This window comes from Haemaphysalis longicornis, unplaced genomic scaffold, assembly GCF_048455015.1.
Source record: "Haemaphysalis longicornis isolate Haplotype H1 unplaced genomic scaffold, Haemaphysalis longicornis Haplotype H1 scaffold_4, whole genome shotgun sequence".
NCBI lineage: Eukaryota > Metazoa > Arthropoda > Arachnida > Ixodida > Ixodidae > Haemaphysalis > Haemaphysalis longicornis.
In genome coordinates, this window is record NW_027526361.1 from 7,906,939 (window position 1) to 7,928,313 (window position 21,375).

Here is a 21,375-nt window from a genome sequence, read left to right on the forward strand (position 1 = left end):
TGTGGCAAGAACTGTGGTTGATTCCTCTGTCATAGGAGTCGGTAAAACACGAAAATGAAATGTGCAGCGAAATCTGCAGCTGAGCATTATTTGCGGGTTGGGGGCTATCTTGTGGGTGGGCTTGGCGAGTGACGCCCTGCTGGCGGGTCACTTCGGCAAAGGTGTAATGGCGACATTTGCGTGACGGACATGACGCCAGCGAAATCTTGGTGTATCCCGGCATAAAACACTGTCGTGTTAAAATATAAAACCTGAAAACGAACAACCGGAAGTGTAACGTACTCTTTAGTACTAAAGGTTGCTTCCCCGCAAGAAGACCCTGTGTGCAGGGGTGCACCCTTTACAGGCCGCTTGCTTCGTTGTACTGGCGCTACTTCCATGACGGATAGGACGTAAGCGAAATCTTCGTGAATCCCGGAATAAAACACTCTCGTGTTAAAAATTAAAATAGTCGCGTCGTGGTTAAAAATGACGTCGAAAAGTTTCGAGATAACTGGAAAAATAAAAAAGGGGACCGTCAGGCAATGTAAGGACAAGCAGTGCTGCTGGCGTGGCCCGCGTGACCCGCTGCCGCAGAGCCGCGCAGCTGGCGTTTCGCGGAAGTGGTCCCCGGCACTACTGCGACTAACTACTCCGCACAGCTTGACATTGTCCGCAACGAACAACTTTAATCAGCGAATTCTATGCTTACTGGTCTTCGTTTTAATGAGAATAATTCACACGCATACACACATGCACACACGCAGTGACCCATACACAAGCACAAGTCCGCACATGCACGCGCGCACACACACATGAACATACACACACGCACACACACGCACACGCACACGCGTGCGCGCAAATCTTTTAGTTTGCAAATGTTTTAGCCACTAAGCCAGGATCATGTCATTGGAAGCCGAAAAAAGCGAGTCTCATTTTCTTTTCATTTCCGCGATCATCAACAGAAAACCACCCGGTAACCTAAAAACCTGCGCGGTTTCCGTTCTCAGATGAGCAAAACTTGCCCAAAAGTTTGATTCCCCACCAGAGCTATTGTCACGCGCAGTGTCTTGGCGGTTGGCCACGACAAACATAACGACGACGTCGAATAGGACTGCCTCTGACGGGCCACCGAGGCTGCGCTTACGCCACTTTCATGGCTAATTTCCTAATATTTGCAGGAAGCAGTAAAGGCGAGTGCCTATTCCAACGGCTTCCCTATTAATTAATCTTAGGAGACGCTTGAAACGTTAGGGACATCCTGCATAAACTGCGGATCAATAAATCGTTAAACCGGGAGACAACTGCGACATAATACGCCCCATTCAAATGCGCATATTTATGGCAGAATGAGGTTATTCTAGTAACGTTGGCAGAACCATCCTGATACTATCTACATTGATTAGGGCAAATTTCGTCCACGCGTCCTCCGGGCATCGCGGAGGAACGGGCCAAGGTCGGTTCATATGAGCAAACATTGATTGATTGGTTGTACGGTTTAACGAGCCGACGCAACGCAGGCGATAAGGCGCGCCCTAGTGGAGGGCTCCGGATTAATTTTGACCACCTGGGGATCTTGAAATCTCGTACACACGGGTGTCTTTGCTTTTCGCCTCCATCAGAAAAACGGCCGCCGCGGCCGGGAATCGAACCCGCGACCTCGTGCTCAGCAGCGCAATGCCTTAGCCACTGCAGCCACCGCGGCGGGTATATGCGCAAACAACTCCCACTGGTTCGCCAAACCCCTACGGGGGTATGCACCACAAGAAACGAAAACAAGGACGACAGCAACGGACATGAAGTACGCGTGGATGTTCCGCCAGGGGCCATATAAAACACTTTGGACCCTGTTCACACCGGCCGTCGAAGCTACTGAGATGACCTCCCCGAAAGGGAGAATAGTTTGTGCCGGTGAGAAAAGAAATCTCACAAAGCAAGATTCAGCTGAGACATGCCTTGCACTGGATGGTGTGTCCAGCAGAAAACACGCGACCACACACAACAACGCGACCATCTTTACAGTCTAATGTCCCCATCTTACCCGGCTTTAACTGTGAATACTAGTATCGATGGCTGCACACGCCCCGGCTGGTCACCGCGTAGTTTCCAATTCTTTCTAATAAACCAATGCTTTCCACACTTTTGTGTCACCTCGTCCAACACTGGAGAACGACGGCCAGCCAATTAACGTTGCTGGCTGACAAAAACTTCTTCTCAGAAATGAGTCATTAACACTGCACACAAAACTAATAGAACGCCCAACTGTATTGCGGAGTGGTTAATGACTGGGCCGCCCGTTTTCACGGTTCGCAACTTGGCAATCGGCAGAGGTGTACATACAGGACGCACTAAAGCAGCGCCCCTGCGGGCCCGTCGACGGCAGGGAAAAGCAGCCGTTTCGCCCTTGGCCGCTTTATTAGGGCGGAAAGGCGCGGAAGCAAAAGTGGAGCTCGGCCGGCCGCCGGCGGCGTCTTATTCAGCGCGAGACGAATAGATGAATGGTCGCGGCGGCGAGACTGACAATGGGAGCGAAGGGGGAGCTCCTTTGAGCGTGCCGGCGTGCAGCATTCTGTCTCGGTGACGGAGCGCCATTTATCAGGTCGGCCGCGAGGGGAGGTCTTGTCGGCGGCCGGCAACCGATAAGCATTTATCGGGGCCTTGGCGTCGGACGCCAGAAAGAAAAGCAACGCTGCTGGCGTCTGGCGACGCCCGCTCGATGGCGCGGAGACGTCAGGCGCGGACCACCGTAGTCGGGGAGAATGTGAACCCGTCTCTGGCGGCCGTCGCCGCCGCCGTGCGGAGGCGTCCTTTGTCGCCGCCCTTTGTTCTGAGCGCGCATTACTCTTGCACGCTCGAGGGAACCGCGCAGGCGGTGTGTCCCTTTGCCCGGATGTATCGCCGTGCGTGGTCGTGCATCGTGCCGGCCGCGTTTCATTAGGCACGCGATGCGGCTCGGGAAGAAGACGGTGGGTGGCGCGCGTGGGAGCTCGCCGTCTCGCGAATGCTGCGCCTGTAGGGAAAGCCCGCTTGGGAGGGCGTGGGACACCTCCGTGTACGCGCTTTTGTGGCCGCTGTATACACGACCCAGTCTTTCGGTGGTGCCGAGCTTGTTCGCGAAGGTTGAGCTCTGGCATTCAGGGCGGCTTGGGCGTCCTTGATTGTGCGGGAGCAATGGACACCTTATATCCGCCTCAGTTGCATCTGTAATCACGGCCGCTATTTTGTGGTCTATTATTGCTCTAAACACCTTAGTATACGCACCACAACGTTTTATGGGACAAGTTTATGTCCTTGTTGCAATGCAGCTTACTCATTGAAGCCGTTTCCAACGTTCGGTCATTATCCTAGGTCAAGATATTATCTTCACTTGTCAGATTCCGGAAGTCCAGTGTCAAAAACAACCTCGTTGCTCAGTCTGGCCCTAACTCGGGGGTGGTGTGTGCAATGAAAGGCCACTGTTTATTGTCGCTTTCCGGGAAGTTCAGTCGCGATATGAACCAAGGAACCATAGAACTTTGTTATCACGGTGTGTACTATAATGCTTCCAGCATTGCATGTAGCTGCAGCATTGCTCGGGAAAACGCAAAGGCCTGTCAATTTTCAATCCTTTCGGGTCACGTGAACTAGTGTATATGACTAGGACCTGTTCGCTTTCTACGGATTCGCTTTTATGTAAAACAATGTTTCTGGCTTTGAAGCCATGGTGTCACCCCCGTTTTATGATGTAAAAAAAAAAATGAAGGAAGCTCACACTAACGTGTAAGACTTGAAAATAGCGAAGCTGTGCGAAACCTTCATGACCATCACGACGGTTTAAGTCCCCGATTGCAGCCGATTTGCTTCTTCTTCGCTGCCGCAACGACCTTTACTCCATCATTGTTGCTATAAGTGTGAGCTTCCTTCATTTTTTTTTTAAGTGATAATTTAGACATCATCTTGAAGGGGCGTACGCTATGGCGTGTGTTTCTCGTTCCGAGCAGGTTTTTCCACGATTACTGTGAACGGTGGAGTTTTTCTCGTTCCGCGCAAGTCTTGCCACGATTATGGTGCACGCTGGAGCTTTTTTTTTTTTTTTTGCCAACTCGGCCAAGGTTCCTAAGAAGAGTGGAAAAACAAAACAAAAAGAGAGAACTCTCTTTTCTGGCCGTCTCAAATTTTGCGCAGGCTTTTCATTTGTGGCGACGTTAAAGATGCACCAACTCGCCCACCAACAAGTCCTTCTCCCCAAGTGGGTACGCCTGGCTTGACAAACGTGCGCCGGGGACGCTGGGCGGTCACCGCGAGGCATGCACACACGAGCGCTCGAAATTTCCTTAGTTTTTTAACTGCCGGGTGGTCGCCGCGAGGCTCGCGCTCATGTGCGCTCGGCATTTTCTTGGTATTTTTAAGTGCGGACACCAAACTCTAACGATTTGCTAAACAGATTTGCTGTTAAAATAATTAAGTTGTAACGCAAGAGAGAACGACACCCGCCGCTTCGTGCATAGAAGCTTCCAGACTGTTCCCTATTCTCTCTCACTGAGTACTCGCTGCACCCGCAGTGTAGCACTGAACAACCTCTTCTTCTCCTGCTGCCCAGGTGGTTTGCTATTTAGCGCGAGGGAGAGCTAACTTAAGTAATGATAATCGGATGTTACTAATTACGCATTACCTGTTATCAAGCATTATTTAATTATGAACACAGTATACTGGCTAATAATTGCGTGGTACTAACTCCAAATTCCTTGTTTGCTACTGACCGATGCGATTTTTTATATTTTTGTTACCGGTTAATTGGTGGAATGTTTAATATGATTGAGCCTAAATCGTACTACTTTTTTTGCAATTATCCCCGAGAAATTGGCCAGGCGAGCATCAAAAACAAAGTGAGGGGCATCTGGAGAATCTCTGTCAAACAACGAACAGCTCAATTGCCTCCGCCATCGAAACAGATGCATGATCACCTCCTACATTGGCTGGGGCAGGTCTTGTCCATTGCGGGAAAAGTTATTTTAGTCAATGGAATTTCGGGATAGAATTGGCGAAGGTGGAATAACGCACCGAACACCGAGAAACATTTATACGCACACAGCTTATTTCCTTTTTTGGCATAATTTTGCATTTCAGGTGTCGTGTTTTTTTTTCTTTTTTCGTAAGATCTTGACGAGACTGACGTACTGGCCCAGCCAAACAATATTCCTCAGTATTTAGTACGAACCATTGAAGAAGTACTGCAATGAATTTTTGCGATGAACACCATTTTATTAGGCCATATGTACGCTTTCATTGGCACCGAGCGAAAATAGCAAATGCTTTGGCAATGTACCCACAACACTGAACGGCAACAAAGTGTAACGGCTTTTAAATGCATCCATGGACTCGGTAATTACATTCGCATCAGCAAAAGGCAATGTTTTTTGAAAAATCTTCGCTCTCTGCTGGACCCATATGACGTCACCTGGTCTCCTTTAGGAGTATAGTGCCATCACCTGCATTCATTTTACACTGTCCTCGCTGTTCGCCGTGGATATCCAATCACATGTTACCGGGTTTGATTGATTGATTGTAGGGTTTGACGCGCCGACGCAACGCAGGCGGTGAGGCGCGCCGCAGTGGAGGGCTCCGGATTAATTTTGACCTCCCTCCCGGGGATCTTTAACGTGCGCCAAAATCTCGTACACACGGGTGTTTTCGCTTTTCTCCTTCATCAGAAAAACAGCCGCCGCGGCCGGGAATCGAACCCGTGACCTCGTGCTCAGCAGCGCAACGCCTTAGCCACTGAGCCACCGCGGGGGGTCGTTACAGGGTTTGCTTCAAGTTCTAAGATGCTGGCCGTACGGACACCCTGGAATTGTTTTCCCGATGTCTCTTGCATATTCCTGTCTTCATTACGCAGATATTTGGCACTCGTTATAACGTGCGCGAATTCTATAAGATTTTATTCCATAAAAGTAGAATATAAAGAAAACAGCCATGGAAAGATCACCATTGTGCGTAAATAATAATAAAAGAAGGCCAGCGAGTACAAAAAAAATCGTCTGCCATGACAGGTCATTTGTCCTCCAGCTTATCAGCGGGTGGATGCGCGCGCGAAGTTTGCTTTTGAGTCTATGACTTCGATGCTATAGATATGCACGCTTTATTTTACGCTGCACACAAATCAGGGGGCGCTTTAATATTTCCACACGCCTCTTATGTTTCTGCGCATGTACTCAATGATATTTAAGTGATAACGTGAGAAAAGGATTAGAGACGCCAGATGCGAACAGGGGAGCTGCTCTTCATCGAAGCTGGCAGTACTTTGTCTAGATTTATGGACAGAGGTTGAAAGTTTTGAACCTTCCACTAACCCCTCCCTGCACTCCTCCCATCTTTTTTTTTCTTTCACTTCAGCGTACCATTAGGGGATATCCGAGTTATTTTATGTTAAACAAGTCATAGGTTTAACACGGCGGGAAGAGATCAGGTCGGGGGTAGCAAAAAATAAAAGTTGTGGCGAAATCAGTGTATCGATCTGCTGCTTGTGAGTACCGAAGTGGGTGTTACTGTTGTTTTTCATTTTCGTGGTAATTTTGTTTTTTGATTGTTTTTTTTTCGTAATAAATGTGTGCGTGCATTATGCCTCACACGTAGCTTCATGGGAAACAAAGAAAGACATGACAAGACAAAAGATTTAATAATACAAATAGGATATCTTATATTTCTATAGAATTTCCAGTCTTAACAACATTGTGGCCAAGAGTTCCGTTGTAAGTTGGAACACATTTCAGCGGGAGAAAATGTGGCGGAAAATTACTCTGGAATAGCAACTAGATAAGTGCACCACCAAGCTCAAATTTTCGCTTAGAACGCTGGAATTACAGCGGTGCTGTGAAGCGGCCTTACCAGATTACTACGGATTAGAAGGGGCGCACGAGACATTCTCGTACGAGGCATCTGTTATAAATACAGCGTTCGTGGCAGATAATTAAAACCATAGGAAGCAGAGTAAACGACGACTTACCTCCCACAAGGTCAACTATATGACTAAAAAGACGTACTCATAATAAAATACTACACATCAATTCATTATAAAATATTGTCGTTTAAAATATTTGATCGCAACGACTTCAACCCCGGTACTGTTTGAAACGAAAAATACTATAACAACACTATCTAAGAAGATCAGGATAACAATAGCAAGCGAAATCAGGTTTTCATATTGTTTATCTACCCTGTAGCTTAGGGGCAACCCCAACTAGTCATGCACATTCTTAATAAATTCAGCTAAAATGGATCCATGTAGTTGAATGGTGATTCGCCCGACAGACTTGTCTGTATTTGGTTAGGTTACATCGTGAAACGTCAGAAGATGGGCCGACGCAAGGCAGAACTCACACGAAGAGCACGAAGCAGAAAACTGCCCGAGCGGTCTGATCTGTCGACATGCACAGAAGGTGCGGGCAGTGAGAGTATAACACGTCCGAGTGTAGTCGCACCTGCCTGAGTTAAGAATGATGCGTCTACGTACGCTGGCCGCGGTACAGCGGTAATTGTTTCAAGCCGTGCCTGCTCCAGCTGCTTGTAGTTGTTATACTAACGGCGTCTCACCCACCGGGAAACTGTTCTACTACGGCAATAAACTACGTCGTCACTTCGTGGGACATGAAGGGTAATTCAGCTAGTTCATGTTCCGCGTTTCTGGCGCGGAACTCGGGGTACCAGAAAGATGGAGCCTGACAACAAATACGTTGCATTAAATATGAACAGAGCACGTCTAGCGCCGACATTGAATGTGTGCAGAGCCCCATGGCTGCCAGGCTACCTGTGCGCGCTGCAAGCTCTGCAGCCACCACCGTCGTCATGGGGCGAGAAGGTCCTTGGCCTATCGTCGTTGGCACGGTCGTTCGCTAAATCCACAAATGTAGCACGTGTGGCGTCACGCTCGGCGATTTCTTTTGTCGCTGATCGAACGCACGAAGTCAAGTTGGTCATGGACGCGTGCGGTCGCGGAATAAATGGTCCCGGAACAAATGGTCCCAACCTCAAAGTAGGAAGAAATGGTCCCACCACTACTATGCCTTAGCTCCTGCATGAGGGAAGGAGGGGGGTCATTGTATTTATATTTATGCTTGTATCTGTGCACACTGTATTTTGCATCTGTTCGTACACAGTATATTTGCTAATGCTGAATTTGCTTGAGCTCAATGCTGTATACAAACTTTTTTTGTCACACGTGTACGATCTCCCGTGCTTGCTTTGTTCGTACTTTTTTGTTATTCCGAGTGCCAGGCAAACCAGTGGTGAACCTTTCAATCAAAAATCTGCGTGTACTGGGCCGCCCTCGGCCGCTGTTTAAAGTGAATACAGTAACGGGCTACCGTAATTTTCTTCGTGAATGCAGTTTTCTTATGAAGTGGAGCAACACAACTGTTTAAATTAGCATGGCTCACGTGCAATACTCGCAAGAATACAAAATTTTGTTAATGCTTGAGAAGTGAGTCTGACTTCATCCAGTGCGTGGAGCCTATTTACAGTGACGGTATTATTTAGGTTATGCAAAGTATAAAAAATGTGAGTGGGACGGTACTGCTGACTGCCAGTCAACATAGAGCTGTACTGGTGCATTGCGCTCACCGTTTTGTCGCTATTTCAAAAGGGAACTTTACTCGATGAGGGTTTATTGGGTTGGCTAAGCTGAGTTACTGTGCTCACCACCTGAAATTCTTCGATTTCTGCAGTTCGAATCAAGCGAAGCAACACTAATCAATATTTTGCACCTCGATAATGTTACAGCTTGCAGTTTCGAAACTGGGTTTTCTCCGAAAATAGGCAATACTTTGCTGGCGGGCGGCATCTCCTCATAAGCCAAAGCCGAATGTTTAGAGTGGTCTTCGCGCGGCTAACACCTTACGGTGTCGTCGCCTTCCCGCCCTGCCTTTGTCGCCGCGCGCGCGTGCACAGTTAGGGAGTCGTGGCTAATCCCTTCCCAGACTAAGGGACGCCGCCGCCCGCCGGACTACCGAGAAGAGCTCCTTCAACCCGCGGCGAATAAGGCGAATGACCATCAACGAACAGCGCCGACGCCGGCTTCGCAAATCCTCAAAAACTAGAGACGGCACGCACCCTTTCGCTTCCCGTCAGCTCGTCACCGAACGACCGCATACCAACAGAGGAGGGCTCAGCACCCCAGTCTTTTGCCTCACAAAAGAGGAAGGAGCACAAAGCATGCACTTCGCGACCCCCACCTTCACGTCTTTGCGGCTGCATGAAAGGAACTGAGCGTACAGCTAGAAGCGGAGGCGATGCCAATACATGAACCACCGGCGGCTTTCATTAATTAAATGAGAAGCACGAACTTAACAGCGCTTCGCGACAGCCTGGCTTGACCAGCGGCTCAGCTGATGCTTGCTATCAGACCAGACGTCCGCATGTCTCGACACTGTGCCTGTCACCCCCCTCGCTTACTAGCGGCGTCTCGCGACACGTGCGGCTTCCCGGAACACGGCCGGGCTCACAAACAATCAAAACGTGGAAAACCGAAAAAAGGAAAATATTACATATATCAAATACCGAAAGAGAGAGGGAAGTAATAAATAAGAATGGTCGTTTTGAACGTATAGAAAATGCGACGACTAAAATAAAAAGGCCGGATAAAATACGCATAAAAAATCCGAAAACGGCCCAATCGTGTAATGAATACCCTGCACGTTCACAAAAATGCGTGGTTGGCAGAAATACCGCGTGTAATCGTTCTAATCACCCAAACTGAGCTAACCAGTTTAACGAAATCTGAAAAAAAAAGAAAAGAAAACTAAAGAAACCTAAGAAATTAGAAACTGCACTCCAGCAAAATAAAACAAATTTAAACAGAACCCACGTGGAGCTTTATAGAATCATTTTGCCTGAACAGGTGCCTGGGACCATTTGTTCCATTTGTTCGGGGGCCATAAGTTCCGGGACCATTTGTTCCTACTTTCGAGTTGGGACCATTTGTTCCGTGACCATAAGTTCCGGGACCATTAGTTCCGGGGCCATTTGTTCCGGGACCATTTGTTCCTACACTAGGACGCGTGGCAATGTACGTTCTCCATGCGCCGACGGACATGTGGGTTGCGGACGCGGGTAAAAGGCATTTCGACTACAGTTACCCGTGAGAAGGAGTGGGGGAGAAAAATTGAAGCCTTTTTAAAGCCAACTTTAACTTTAAGGTCACGAACGAGAATAATTTCGCAGAAAGTGACATATACAGGTCTCGTTGTAAAACACAGAAGGAAGAAATACGCCACGCATCATGCTCAGACATCGCAGCAAAGAAGCCAGTCGTGCGTTCATAAATAGCAATAACCGCTCAACCGACATAGTTGCGTGTCGCCTGAATAATATCTGATTATTTTGAATGAAAACGCAGCCATAAAATGGTATTATAAGTTTTTTTTGAACATCACGAAGTTAGCGACGGAAGGTTCGAGAGCTTTGGCGTGAACTCTTTAACTGCATAGAATAAAAAAAGATAGCTTTTTCCCGTGAATTATGTCAACGGCGTCTTTCTGCCTTGTCCTCATTCTATGCAAGTACTCCTTTATTTATTGCCCGTTATAAAATGAGAGCTTTGCCCGCTGAGCATGCGACTACAAGAAGTTGTTTCCCGGGATGTGGCGAAAAGCACGTTAGGCTATAAATTATTCAGGAACGTTTTTCAAGGGCCGTCGACTGAAGAACGCGCATTTCTATACGTAGCCTGCATTCAGAAATATTTTTGTGTTTCCAGGTTGCCGCCTATTTTATAAAACTGTTTCAGCAGCCCACAGTCGTGTTTTACGTCGTGTTAGTAATGACACATCACGTGCCTTAAATTAAAAATAAAAAAACAACCGTTGAAGTTGTCCTGGCATGGAATAAAAATTGGGACACCTCTAGGAGGTTTCCGTTTTTTTACTACTGTTCTTGCTCACTTTTGAATGTTACAGTTTCTCGATAAGGTAGCAGACACTTCCGTTATTTTTTTATGTTTCTCATTGTTTTCTTGCTACTTTAGGGTTGTTATGACAGAAGTGGCGGAATGACGTTTATTGCAAGAAGAAAATTCAGAGCTGCTTTCTAGATCGGCCCTCACGAGACTTTGCAGTTTAAGAGGAGTTAAGGCAGGAGGCAAAAAAAAAATGTCAGGAATGTTCACCTGGTCCAGTTTGTTGTCTTGTACATAGGAAAGGAAGAACGGGCGAACAGGAGAATGCAGAGGTAGGAATATGAACGGTTGGAGCGGAGCGTAGACAGATGCCCAGCGTCAGTGCACTAGCAGCTCAAGAGCAGTGATGGTCACCGGAGTCTATCATTCTACAGTCGTGTGCGCAAGTTTGCCGCTGGCAGAAAGAGCTGGAGCGCCCTAGTCGGCTTACGAGCTGGTAACGCACAAGGTCACTGACGTCACATGTTCTCCCCAGAGAATGGCCGCCGAGAGTCCCAGCATTGGATTAGAGGAGGAGGGGGGATAAACATTTAATTGAGCAGTCAGTGTTGTTGGGTTGACCACCAGGTGGGGGACCTCCTTCTTAGTCCAGGAAGCCCTGGGTCTTGGCAGCCTATCTCGCCCGGTCTAGCAGATGTTGTTGGTGATCCGGGTTGGAGCTGGTCAACCGACCCTCCCACTTCTCCAATGAGGAATTGGGATTTGGGGCAAGGAATGGTGTGTGGCGGCACTCCCATACCATGTTGTAGAAAGTGCATGGCTCTATGCAGAATTTACAAGTGTCCGTGTACAATGTCGGGTGCATTGAGTGTAGTAATGCACTTTGTGGAAATGTGTTAGTTTGTAACTGTCTGTAGATGACTGTGTCTGCGCGAGACATGTTGTGATGTGGAGGCGGAAAGGTTCTTCGTCCCTAGCGGTAGTGGGCCAGGATGTCACTGCACCTTCTGGGGATTATTTCTCGTGTTGGGCTTATGGAAGGACTGGCTGGCATCCCAGAAGGAGGCGCCCGGTGTGTATGAGCTCGGACTGTGGCATGAGCCGCCTTATTCTCCTCCCGTGATGAATGAGCCAGTGTTCATATGATAAACATTTTGGGTAAATCATTGTGGGCCGATAGAAAGTAAAAAAAACACAATCTGCTCTGGAACATCAGCCCAAGGCGTGCATGTGCGCTGTTGACCCATTGACCCAGCGCCGATTCTATTTTTTAGTCTAACCGCATGCTGGGCCTCCTCATTCGCCAAATCCGCAGATTTGATTGCGCTCATTGGTGGTACTGGGGCGTTGTGGTGCAGCCGACCCGCGGCAATTTTTTAGACTGCAGGAACATTCAGCACGTAACTCGGTTACTTGACGAAATAGGGTTGTGAGTATGCAAGCCCATCACAACAGAAGGTAACGAGAAACGAGCGAAAAACGCAAATGAAATATAACCGGGGCTAGTATAGTGCATGTGGCGTTGTTTTTCGTTTACGCACTCATTGGCCGAACTAACTGTTACGCAATTTGCGCTTTCACTTCGGTAGCTCGCTCACACCGACCTCCAATATCCTTCCGGGTGGCTTCTGAAGTTTCCAGTGTGATCGCGTAATCCTCTATCCCGCTTCCGATCTACCTCGAGCGCCTCTGGCGTGGACGGATTGCTGGGACGGCCATTTCGTCCTCGGTACCTTCTCCGAACGAACGGCCCCTCGCCCGCTTGCTTGGTAAACAGTCAAAATGGGGACAGCCCTCATGCGTCCGAGTTCCCCCATACGTGAAAGGCAGCCCATAGTATGAGAACGTTTGTGAGAGCAACAAGCGCCTAGGCAAAAGCGTCCATTTTCGAGCACGTGTATTGACTGAGGGGTTTTCTCTCTCTCTCTCTCCTCCTCCTCTTTCGCGCAGCAGCAGCAGCAGCAGCGTCCCTCGTCGTCGGCCAGCGCCCGCGGCGTGCTGAGCCTGGACCAGGAGATCGGCTTGAGCGACGCCCTGCTACTCGAGCCACCCACCGAAGAGGCCTTCATCGCAAACCTGCACCAGCGATTCAAGAGGGACCTCATTTACGTACGCCACTACCATTGTCACGCAACCCTTACCAATGATGCCACTTTATCATACTCATACGACGTCGCGAGAGGATCCACATTTTGCAAGCTGAATATATGCAGTTAGTCAGGCGTCGTAGTACGCATATCTATCTAGTAATCAAGTCATTAGTCTGAACTGAAGTCACGGAGATGGTGCACCTGGTGATATAGGCACCGAAAGCGAAATCGAAGCTTTTTCACTCAGTTCTATGTAATTCAACAAAAGTGCAGGAAATGTTGTTCTGCCTCATTATATACGCCATTTTTGCAGACGCACACATAAGCACAAACATACAAAAGCAAACACGTTCACACTTCCGGTCGGCATCGCCTCGGGAAGCTTTCTGTTGCACTATTCACACCTTTTTGCACACACATGCATTCGTACGAGCATGCGAAACCAAACACGTGCACACACATCCGGTCCGAGGGCCTCCCGCGTTACTTATTGCTTTTTCAGTGATGAGCAATGCTGCTGCCCTTCTCGCACAAATGCTGGTGAAGGTGGACGGGAGGCATTGTAAGTATAGCACGGACCATAGCTGAGTAGATTCGGTCTTTACTTTTCTCTCTTTCAGATGTCACATGGCAATGAGCCCGCAAGCCCAGCCTTTTCGAATTATGCTGTCGTGTGAAAAATTGTAATGGCTGGTTCTTTATGTGTCTGAAACAAATAGTGAGCACCGATCGGCATTGTTTGCTTCGAGTAGCGCAAGCTTATCGCCCAACACTTTACGCTGAATTCTGATTCGCTGTGCTCTTGCGTGGTCTCTTGTGGTTCTTTCACGATGGTCTTCTCGCTTTATTTGGCTTGCAGACCTACATCGGCGCCGTGGTGGTCTCTGTGAACCCGTACAAGAAGTTGGCCCTCTACTGCCCGGACGTGATTCAGGCCTACGAGAAGTGCAGTATGTTCGAGCTGCCCCCCCACATGTGAGTGCCATTGCACTGAGGTTTCTCGGCACAGCTCGCTTGAGATTACTATTCACGCAGGCACATTTTATACTAATTTCTCTACGTCTTTCGTATATGAAAGCTCGAAAAAGTGTTTCTCTTGTGATTAAATACTGAATTGTTCTATCCGTTTTGAAGTTTTTAAGTTGACACCACCTGACAGCAATAGAATTCATTAGAGTTCATTTAAAAATCACCGTAAACAGCTCCTTCTGATTTTTTTTTTTTTTTTTTGCCGACGTCAGTTCTTCTTGTAGCCAAAACATGGAAAAATTCTATGAAGTCCTTATTGTGCATTCACGTTTCATTGTTTTGTTACTCTCTCATTGCACATGGTAGTGACATGAATATAGCCACTTCAGTTTTCTGCTGTCCGATAATATGAATGCCGTCCCGCGTGACCAAGAGCTGGAATACTCACATTTAAAGACTCCGCCCTAATCGGCACAATAGCGTGACATCTCTGAAAGGACTCCGCTGTGAGAACAAGAATACTGTTGCGCAAAATACGGTACTCAAGCAAATAAGGCTTAAAAAAAAGGCACTGTTTCTGATCTCAAAGAATTGCTTACAAGGCTTTCTTCAAATCCAATTAAAATTCTGGAGTTTCCCGCAACGAAGCTGCAGCTGGGTGTTGAGGAGCGCCGTCGTAGAGGGGAGACAGAGAGAGAGAGAGAGAGAGAGAGAGAGAGAGAGAGAGAGAGAGAGAGAGAGAGAGAGAGAGAGAGAGAGAGAGAGAGAGAGAGAGAGAGAGAACAACTTAAGAGCATCGATCAGAAGATCGTGTGGACGTAGCTACCTATTGAAGGAAATTTGTGCGCCGTCATGACCGCGGCTGCCTTCTCGATAAGGGTGAGCTGGTCATGGAGGAGGGGCTAGACAACTGTCTCCCACTGTCTTGTGGGTAGGGCGAAGGGAATAGTAGTGGTGGCACTCCTGGAGTAAGTTTGCATTCTCCGATAATGTGACTACAGATTTATTTTGACCACGTGGAGATCTTTACCCGCGCCGCAATCTCGACACACGGTTGTTTTTATTGTATCCCTCCATCGGGGAAATGATGGGCTCAGCAGCAGAATGCCTTCGAGACTTACCCCCGTATTCTGAATCCCTCCTCCACTCAAAGTGCTTCCTCCACTCCGTTGAGTGGAGGATAGGGCAACACCTCCACTCGAGGTCTCCAGGCATTTCATAAACGTGGTGACGCCGACCCTCCGAGGAAATCCTTCGTTTGGAGGGACCCTCGAGATCGCAGTTTCGGAGGAGCAGCGAAAGGCATCTGGGGGCGAGGTTATGGCAATTTTTTTATTCAAGACATAAAAGTACGCCTAAGAAATATAACTTTTTAATGTTTTTATTTTGTGTTAAGTAATTATACAGCTATTTTAAGAAATATTAGTTTGTATGGTTGAGAGGAGCACGAAAATAACATGAACCAGGTGGACACAAATAGAAATAACTGTTTTCTGGTCTGGCCACACTGCACACACACTTCGGTAGCAGACGATAAATCTGTTTTGTTTTTGTGCACGCTGCTCCATGTCTCCACGTATCCCGTTGTATCTCCTGTCCTTTCTGATCCTCTCGATTACTATAAGTTTCAGGGCCCCCCCCCCTCCGGATGACAGCCAAGATAACGATATGTCAGCGGAAGGGCTGGAGGTATAGGGCGGTTTGCTTCCATGCGTGACGAGCGCATATCATAGACCGGAATTGCCGACACAGTGAGCGCCTAATTATTTGTTCTTTTCGGTTCACGACACTATCGGCAGCTCAAAGCCGACATAATGTTCAAATTACAAAGTAGTGCGTGTGTAATTTTACAGGCACCACGGTGAACCCGGTAGAAATGTCCCCCTTCGACAGCACGCAAGCGCGAGGTAGGAGGCGAGCACAAAGCGACGGGCACTTGGAGAGGGGCGGAGCCTCGCAGCGCAGGCGGCTCGAAGAAAAAATAAAAAAATAAAACTGGGCTTTGGAGCAGACGACACGCTCGCTCGCTTCCATACGGCGATCGTCTGCTTCATACGCACTGTAAGCAGCTTACGGTAGCCGTGTCATAGGTTAGTGTGACACCTTCATTACATAGCGATGACTTTCGGTACATAACAGCGACAACCTTGTCATTGCGAGGATAAAGGCAAGTCCGCACAGATATCTCTGAGCTCGCCCGCCGTCGCAGAAAACATCACGACGCTTCGAATTACGAGTTCCAACCAACGCCTGACGACGCGTATTGTCGGCGGCGAAACGTTGACGAAGGCACCCATCACAACTGTAAATGTCCCGGCGCCATAACATCGCAACGTAACCAGCAGCTGGAACGCAGGGAGCAGTGGGTGGCCGCGGTTGCTGGTGTTTGGCTCTTCAGCTCGGCGTTTGGCTCGGCAGCCACCTCGGCAGCTCCAGCAGTGACCGATTTGGTAAAGAGGCACCGCGACACGAATTCGCCCTTGCTGAAGTGCTCAAGCGTATTCAGCCAGTACCTTATGCGCTGACATGGCAAATTCACGGTGCGTAAATCCCCTGAACCTTCATTATATGCCTCGTCAATGCGGGACACATGCTCCGGAAAAGAGGCGAGCGAGCACAGCCGGCTCGAACCGAGAGGAGCGTAGGCGGCCATCTTGAAAATAGTACTGGAGGGCTGCTTCAAGGTAGCACAGACGACACCTTGGAGTTGCTCCTCCAAATCGTGAGCGGCTCCTCCAAATCGCCGAGCAGCTCCTCCGTTGGAGGAGACACTCGAGTGGAGGTTAGTTTATGAAATCGAAACTCGCTTTCAAGGGTCCTCTCGAGCGGAGGCTCGAGTGGAGGAGGGACTCAGAATACGGGGGTTACTCTGGTATTCTGAGTCCTTCCTCCACTCGAGCCTCCACTGGAGGAGATCCTTCAAATCGATTTCCCCATGTATAAGGATTGCGAAATCCTCCCCTCAGCCGAGTGGAGGGAGCAAATGGAGTGGAGGAGGGACTCGGAATACGGCCCTTAGTCTCCGCGGCAAATGGCAACACCTTCTTTGTGTTCATGCGTACACAAATGCGATTTATTATCCTTCCTTAGATCGAGGTGATGGAGCGTCTTTTGGAGCCTAACACGGATTTCCCCATCCTAAGAGCAAAAATATAAAATCATTGCAGTGTCTGTTTAGGTGTTTTTCTTTTGTTCTTCTCGGTTTTTGCACTGCACTACTTTTATCATTAAGAATGTTGCAAGTGTGGCAGCTTGCGCGGGTTGGAATGGCACAGATGACTGGAAAACAGCGCGAAACGACGAAAACACAAGAAGGAGATTGCAGTGCCGTGTTTGTTTCCTTTTCCTCTTGTATTTTCGTCTTTTCACTATGTTTTCCAACCATATTTGGAATGTGTATAATTAATTAGATAAACATGTCTGTAAGTAGAGCAGGAGAATTAATTCGATGGATGGATGAAATCAGAAAATTCGGAGTTAATGATTGGAGAAGGTCTTCGCAAGACAGGAAGGCCTGGAGGAATATGGGAGATATGAAAGACTCTTTTTTGTACCGCAGGGGGCACAGACAGTCTGCTGCTGCTGCTGCTAATGATGATGATGGTTGTGATGAGGATTATTATTATCTTTGAACTCTTCACTGACAAGACGCTACGATATCATTCAGCAACGACTTGAAATACGGAATTAGTTCTTTGCAACAAAATGTATCTGCTGAAGAATCCTTGAACTCAACCCAAAATTAAAAAAAAAAAACATAAATAATAGCGCTAAGAGAGTGAGTCGTGGGCATCTACTGTTATGTATTCCTGCGCTGTTGAACAAAACGTTAAGTAAAACAGGAAGCCTTATTTGTCTTGACATTAAATCAGTTCTTCCACGACAACTCAGCGATGAGTAACAGCTGGTCGAAGCTGGGTAACGGCAGGAGCATGTGTGAGAACGTGGAGGTCAGGCACGCAAAGGGAAGATACCGTTCAAGTCTTAATGGCGCAAGTATCAGGGTAGCGTGAGGCCGGCAAGAGAATGAGGCCGTGACTTAAGACGTAGAGTGTGTGTTGCCCGGAACGTAATTGTCCAACAAGTATACAAAATTTATGTACTGCTCCACTCCTGCAATAGGGTCCAGAGCTGGGGTGACCGGTGTAGGTAAATAAATAAATAAATAAATAAATAAATAAATAAATAAATAAATAAATAAATAAATAAATAAATAAATAAATAAATAAATAAATAAATAAATAAATAAATAAATAAATAAATAAATAAATAAATAAATAAATAAATAAATAAATAAATAAATAAATGGATGCACGAATGAATGAATGAATGAATGAATGAATGAATGAATGCCTCGAGGGCTCTTCCGCATCGCCGAGTGAAGAAATTTGGAAGGCTTGTAAACGTCCTGACTTAAAGAAGATAAACTTTTTTTTTTGCTGTAAGAAGTATAGGGCGGTAAACAGCCGAAGAAAAAATAGACAGAAGTGACATAAGCAGGTTCAGTTTGTTTATTTTCACCAAAACAGTACATGAGGTGAAAAAATTGTGACCAAAAAAAAAAAAAAAAAACTGCGTTACAGCAACTTGACCCTACTCTGGCCACCATTAGCTAGCAGCAAGCATGCCCAAACACTGCATCGTAAAAGGAAGTGGTGGCGCATACAGGAATTTCTACGCTACAAGAAGCAACACAAGTTATCCTGAAAATCAGGTCATAAAAACGGTACAGTATTTGTTCCCTTTTCGGAATACTTTAAACTATAGTGCGCACAGGCGTGCCCTATAAAAACAGATAGCCTGATTACATGGAAATGTACCGCTTGCCCCCTGTAAAAAAAAGGAATAATGCCCGAAAAAATGCAGGCATGCAACTATAGGTAGTATTTCGAGACATGCTACGTATGTATACAACCCTAAATGATACATCCAAGTCGTATACGTGTAAAAAACGAATAAAAATGGCACAAACAGTATTTGCTGCGTTCAGGGACAGGTTTCCGAAATATACCTTCCCAAAAATATTAGGCCCCCACAAAAATAGCTACAATATACACTTGTCCCTTACGGTTGAAGGAGCAGTGCATCATATAGAAAGCTGATTCAATGTGTGGTGTAAAGTGTGGCCTAATCTCTTGCGCCCATATTCTGTGCGGGGGAATGGTGCCTGCCAAGGGATATGACATCGACCGGAGTATGGAGAAACATTTTTTGTAGTGTAGCTTGTTCTACAAATGCCGCTAGTTTGTGGTGTACTGCACGTTTATAACTTCGACATAGTTTGTAGTTATTTAGATGAACGGAACCGCCGTGGTGGCTCAGTGGATAAGGCGTTGTGCTGCTGAGTACGAGGACGCGGGTTCGATTCCCGGCCGCGGCGGCCGCTTTTCTGATGGAGACGAAAAGCAAAAACCACCCGTGTGTACGAGATTTCGGCGGTGATCACAATTAATGCGGAGCCCTTCACTATGGTGCGCCTCATCACCTGCGTTGCTTGGGCGCGTGAAACCCTACAATCAATCAAAAGCTCGGTCTATTTTTCTTAAATAATTCGTCAATGTGTGCCCGAACTGCCTCCTTTCGCAAGATCGTAAGTTTTTTTAGATTACTCTCTGTTGTGTTTCCTCGTATTATCGTCCGTGCCAACCACCTTCCGCTTGGTACGGTACGAGAGTAGCCTTGACCGGCATTTGGAAATCGCAACGAGGTTAACAAGCGAACAAGCCCGGTTTGACAACAGAGAAATGAGCTCAATGTAGAAGAAATACGAGTTAACAGAACTGGTCTAGCTAGTTGGTTCATTTCTGCAGTGAAAAGATTCTTTTTACTGCAGAAATGAACCAACTAGCGCAACAAGTTCGCTTTTTTTTTTTTTAGGTGACGCCTTGTATTACCAAAGATATGTTGAGTAGTATTCTTTATTGTCAAGTACGACTGCAATTCTACCAACGGAACGAGAAAAAAGTGTGCGGAGTATGGAAGGAGGAGGGCGGAATGCTGAACTGGAGCCTTACCGCAGAGACTCGTTGGGCCGAGAAGAAGCGCTCGGAGGGAGCAGCCTGATGAGAGGTGTCAATAATCTTCTGGCGTAGCGGCCGAACCGTTATCTCGTTCTACTCGTGGTCATGCTCAGAGTCCGAAGCACCAGCTACCCTGGAAGCATAGTTCTGATTTAGTTGGAGATTGCATCAGGGATTGATACCCCCCCAGCACCCGCAGCACACCCCCCGCAAAAAAAAAAAAAAAAGAGAGAGAGATTCAACAACCACGAGCACACCGCCCAGGGCTTTACACACCTCCAAACATCCCCCAACACCCCTTAGGAATATTTAGACACCACCTCCCCCCCCCCCCTCCCGAAATCGAAATTCTGGATAAACCCCTGGATGGCATTCCTCGTTCAGTGACTCGAGCATGAACCACGATAATATGGCTTTAGTAGGGCGCAGTCGAAGAATGTTAGGAGTTCTGAGTTTTTATGCCTGCTAAGCATTGCAGCGGAGGAACAGGCATGGGGCAGGGAGAGAGTCAACAGTCCCGGGAGGCGTTTAGGCCATTCGTTAAATTATGTATGCGTTCGTTGAGTTGAGGGACTGTGGGTATTTGCTTAATAGCCGATGTTTTTCCTCTTGTGTTTGGGCTGCCACTTGTGCCTTTAATAATGGTGTCTGGTGTTTAGTGAGTGTAGATATGACACAAATTAAATGGGTATGGGAGAATGGGAGGGGGAAGGGGGGAGGGGGCGGACAGGAGCTTCCGTCATTTTAGTTGAAACACAATCGACCCCCCCCTCCCCCCAATCCACATAAGTCTAGGTTGATTAACAGTGAAATTATATCATACTTTCTTTCGTTTTTTTTCAGCTATGCAGTAGCGAATGTCGCCTACACGTCTTTGAAGGATCGGAATCAGGACCAGTGCGTCATCATCACCGGGGAGAGCGGTGCCGGAAAAACGGGTAAACGCACTTGATTTTTAGGCTCAGGCTGTAGTTAGTAATTCATATGTCTAACAGCGTGCCTTGATAGGCGGTCACAATTGAGGTACCCGCTCAAGAAAAGATGAAATTATGTCTTAGCTGGAAAATAACACAAAATTTCTTGTATTGTTACCAGGAATATATGCGTATATATATATATATATATATATATATATATATATATATATATATATCAAAGTTGCAGTTTTTATTGCCAGTGCTATTTGACGTTTTTTGACAGTGCTTTTCTAGTGCCAAATGAGGTGTGATTGACCTTTTTGGCGATACTACAAGGATAAAAAGGGAAAATAACAGTCGACAAAAAATTCGCCGTTTTTCCGGAAGTGGAAATCGAACCCCAACCTCCGCATAACGCGTGCGGTGCACTACCAATTGTGCTATTCTGTGACATTTTTTTATAAGTGCTATTCCGTGACGGCTCCCTTCTCGCCTTTAGAACGGAGGTTTATATTTAGGACTGCTCAGAG

At 47.2% G+C, this 21,375-nt stretch overlaps 1 protein-coding gene across 8 annotated transcripts in view; it reads left to right on the plus strand.

Annotated features, from left to right (window-relative positions):
* The window catches only part of LOC144178201 (unconventional myosin-Ia-like), a 229,895-nt gene that overhangs the window by 154,879 nt on the left and 53,641 nt on the right, over positions 1–21,375 (plus strand). For 6 of the 8 annotated variants that reach the window (XM_077705858.1, XM_077705853.1, XM_077705857.1 and 3 more), the window contains exons 3-5: positions 12,800–12,958; positions 13,799–13,914; positions 20,772–20,866. In XM_077705858.1, the coding sequence (XP_077561984.1) occupies positions 12,800–12,958; positions 13,799–13,914; positions 20,772–20,866 (370 nt within the window). The remainder of the gene's footprint in view (positions 1–12,799; positions 12,959–13,798; positions 13,915–20,771; positions 20,867–21,375) is intronic. The other 2 variants (XM_077705854.1, XM_077705856.1) reach the window with 2 other exon arrangements.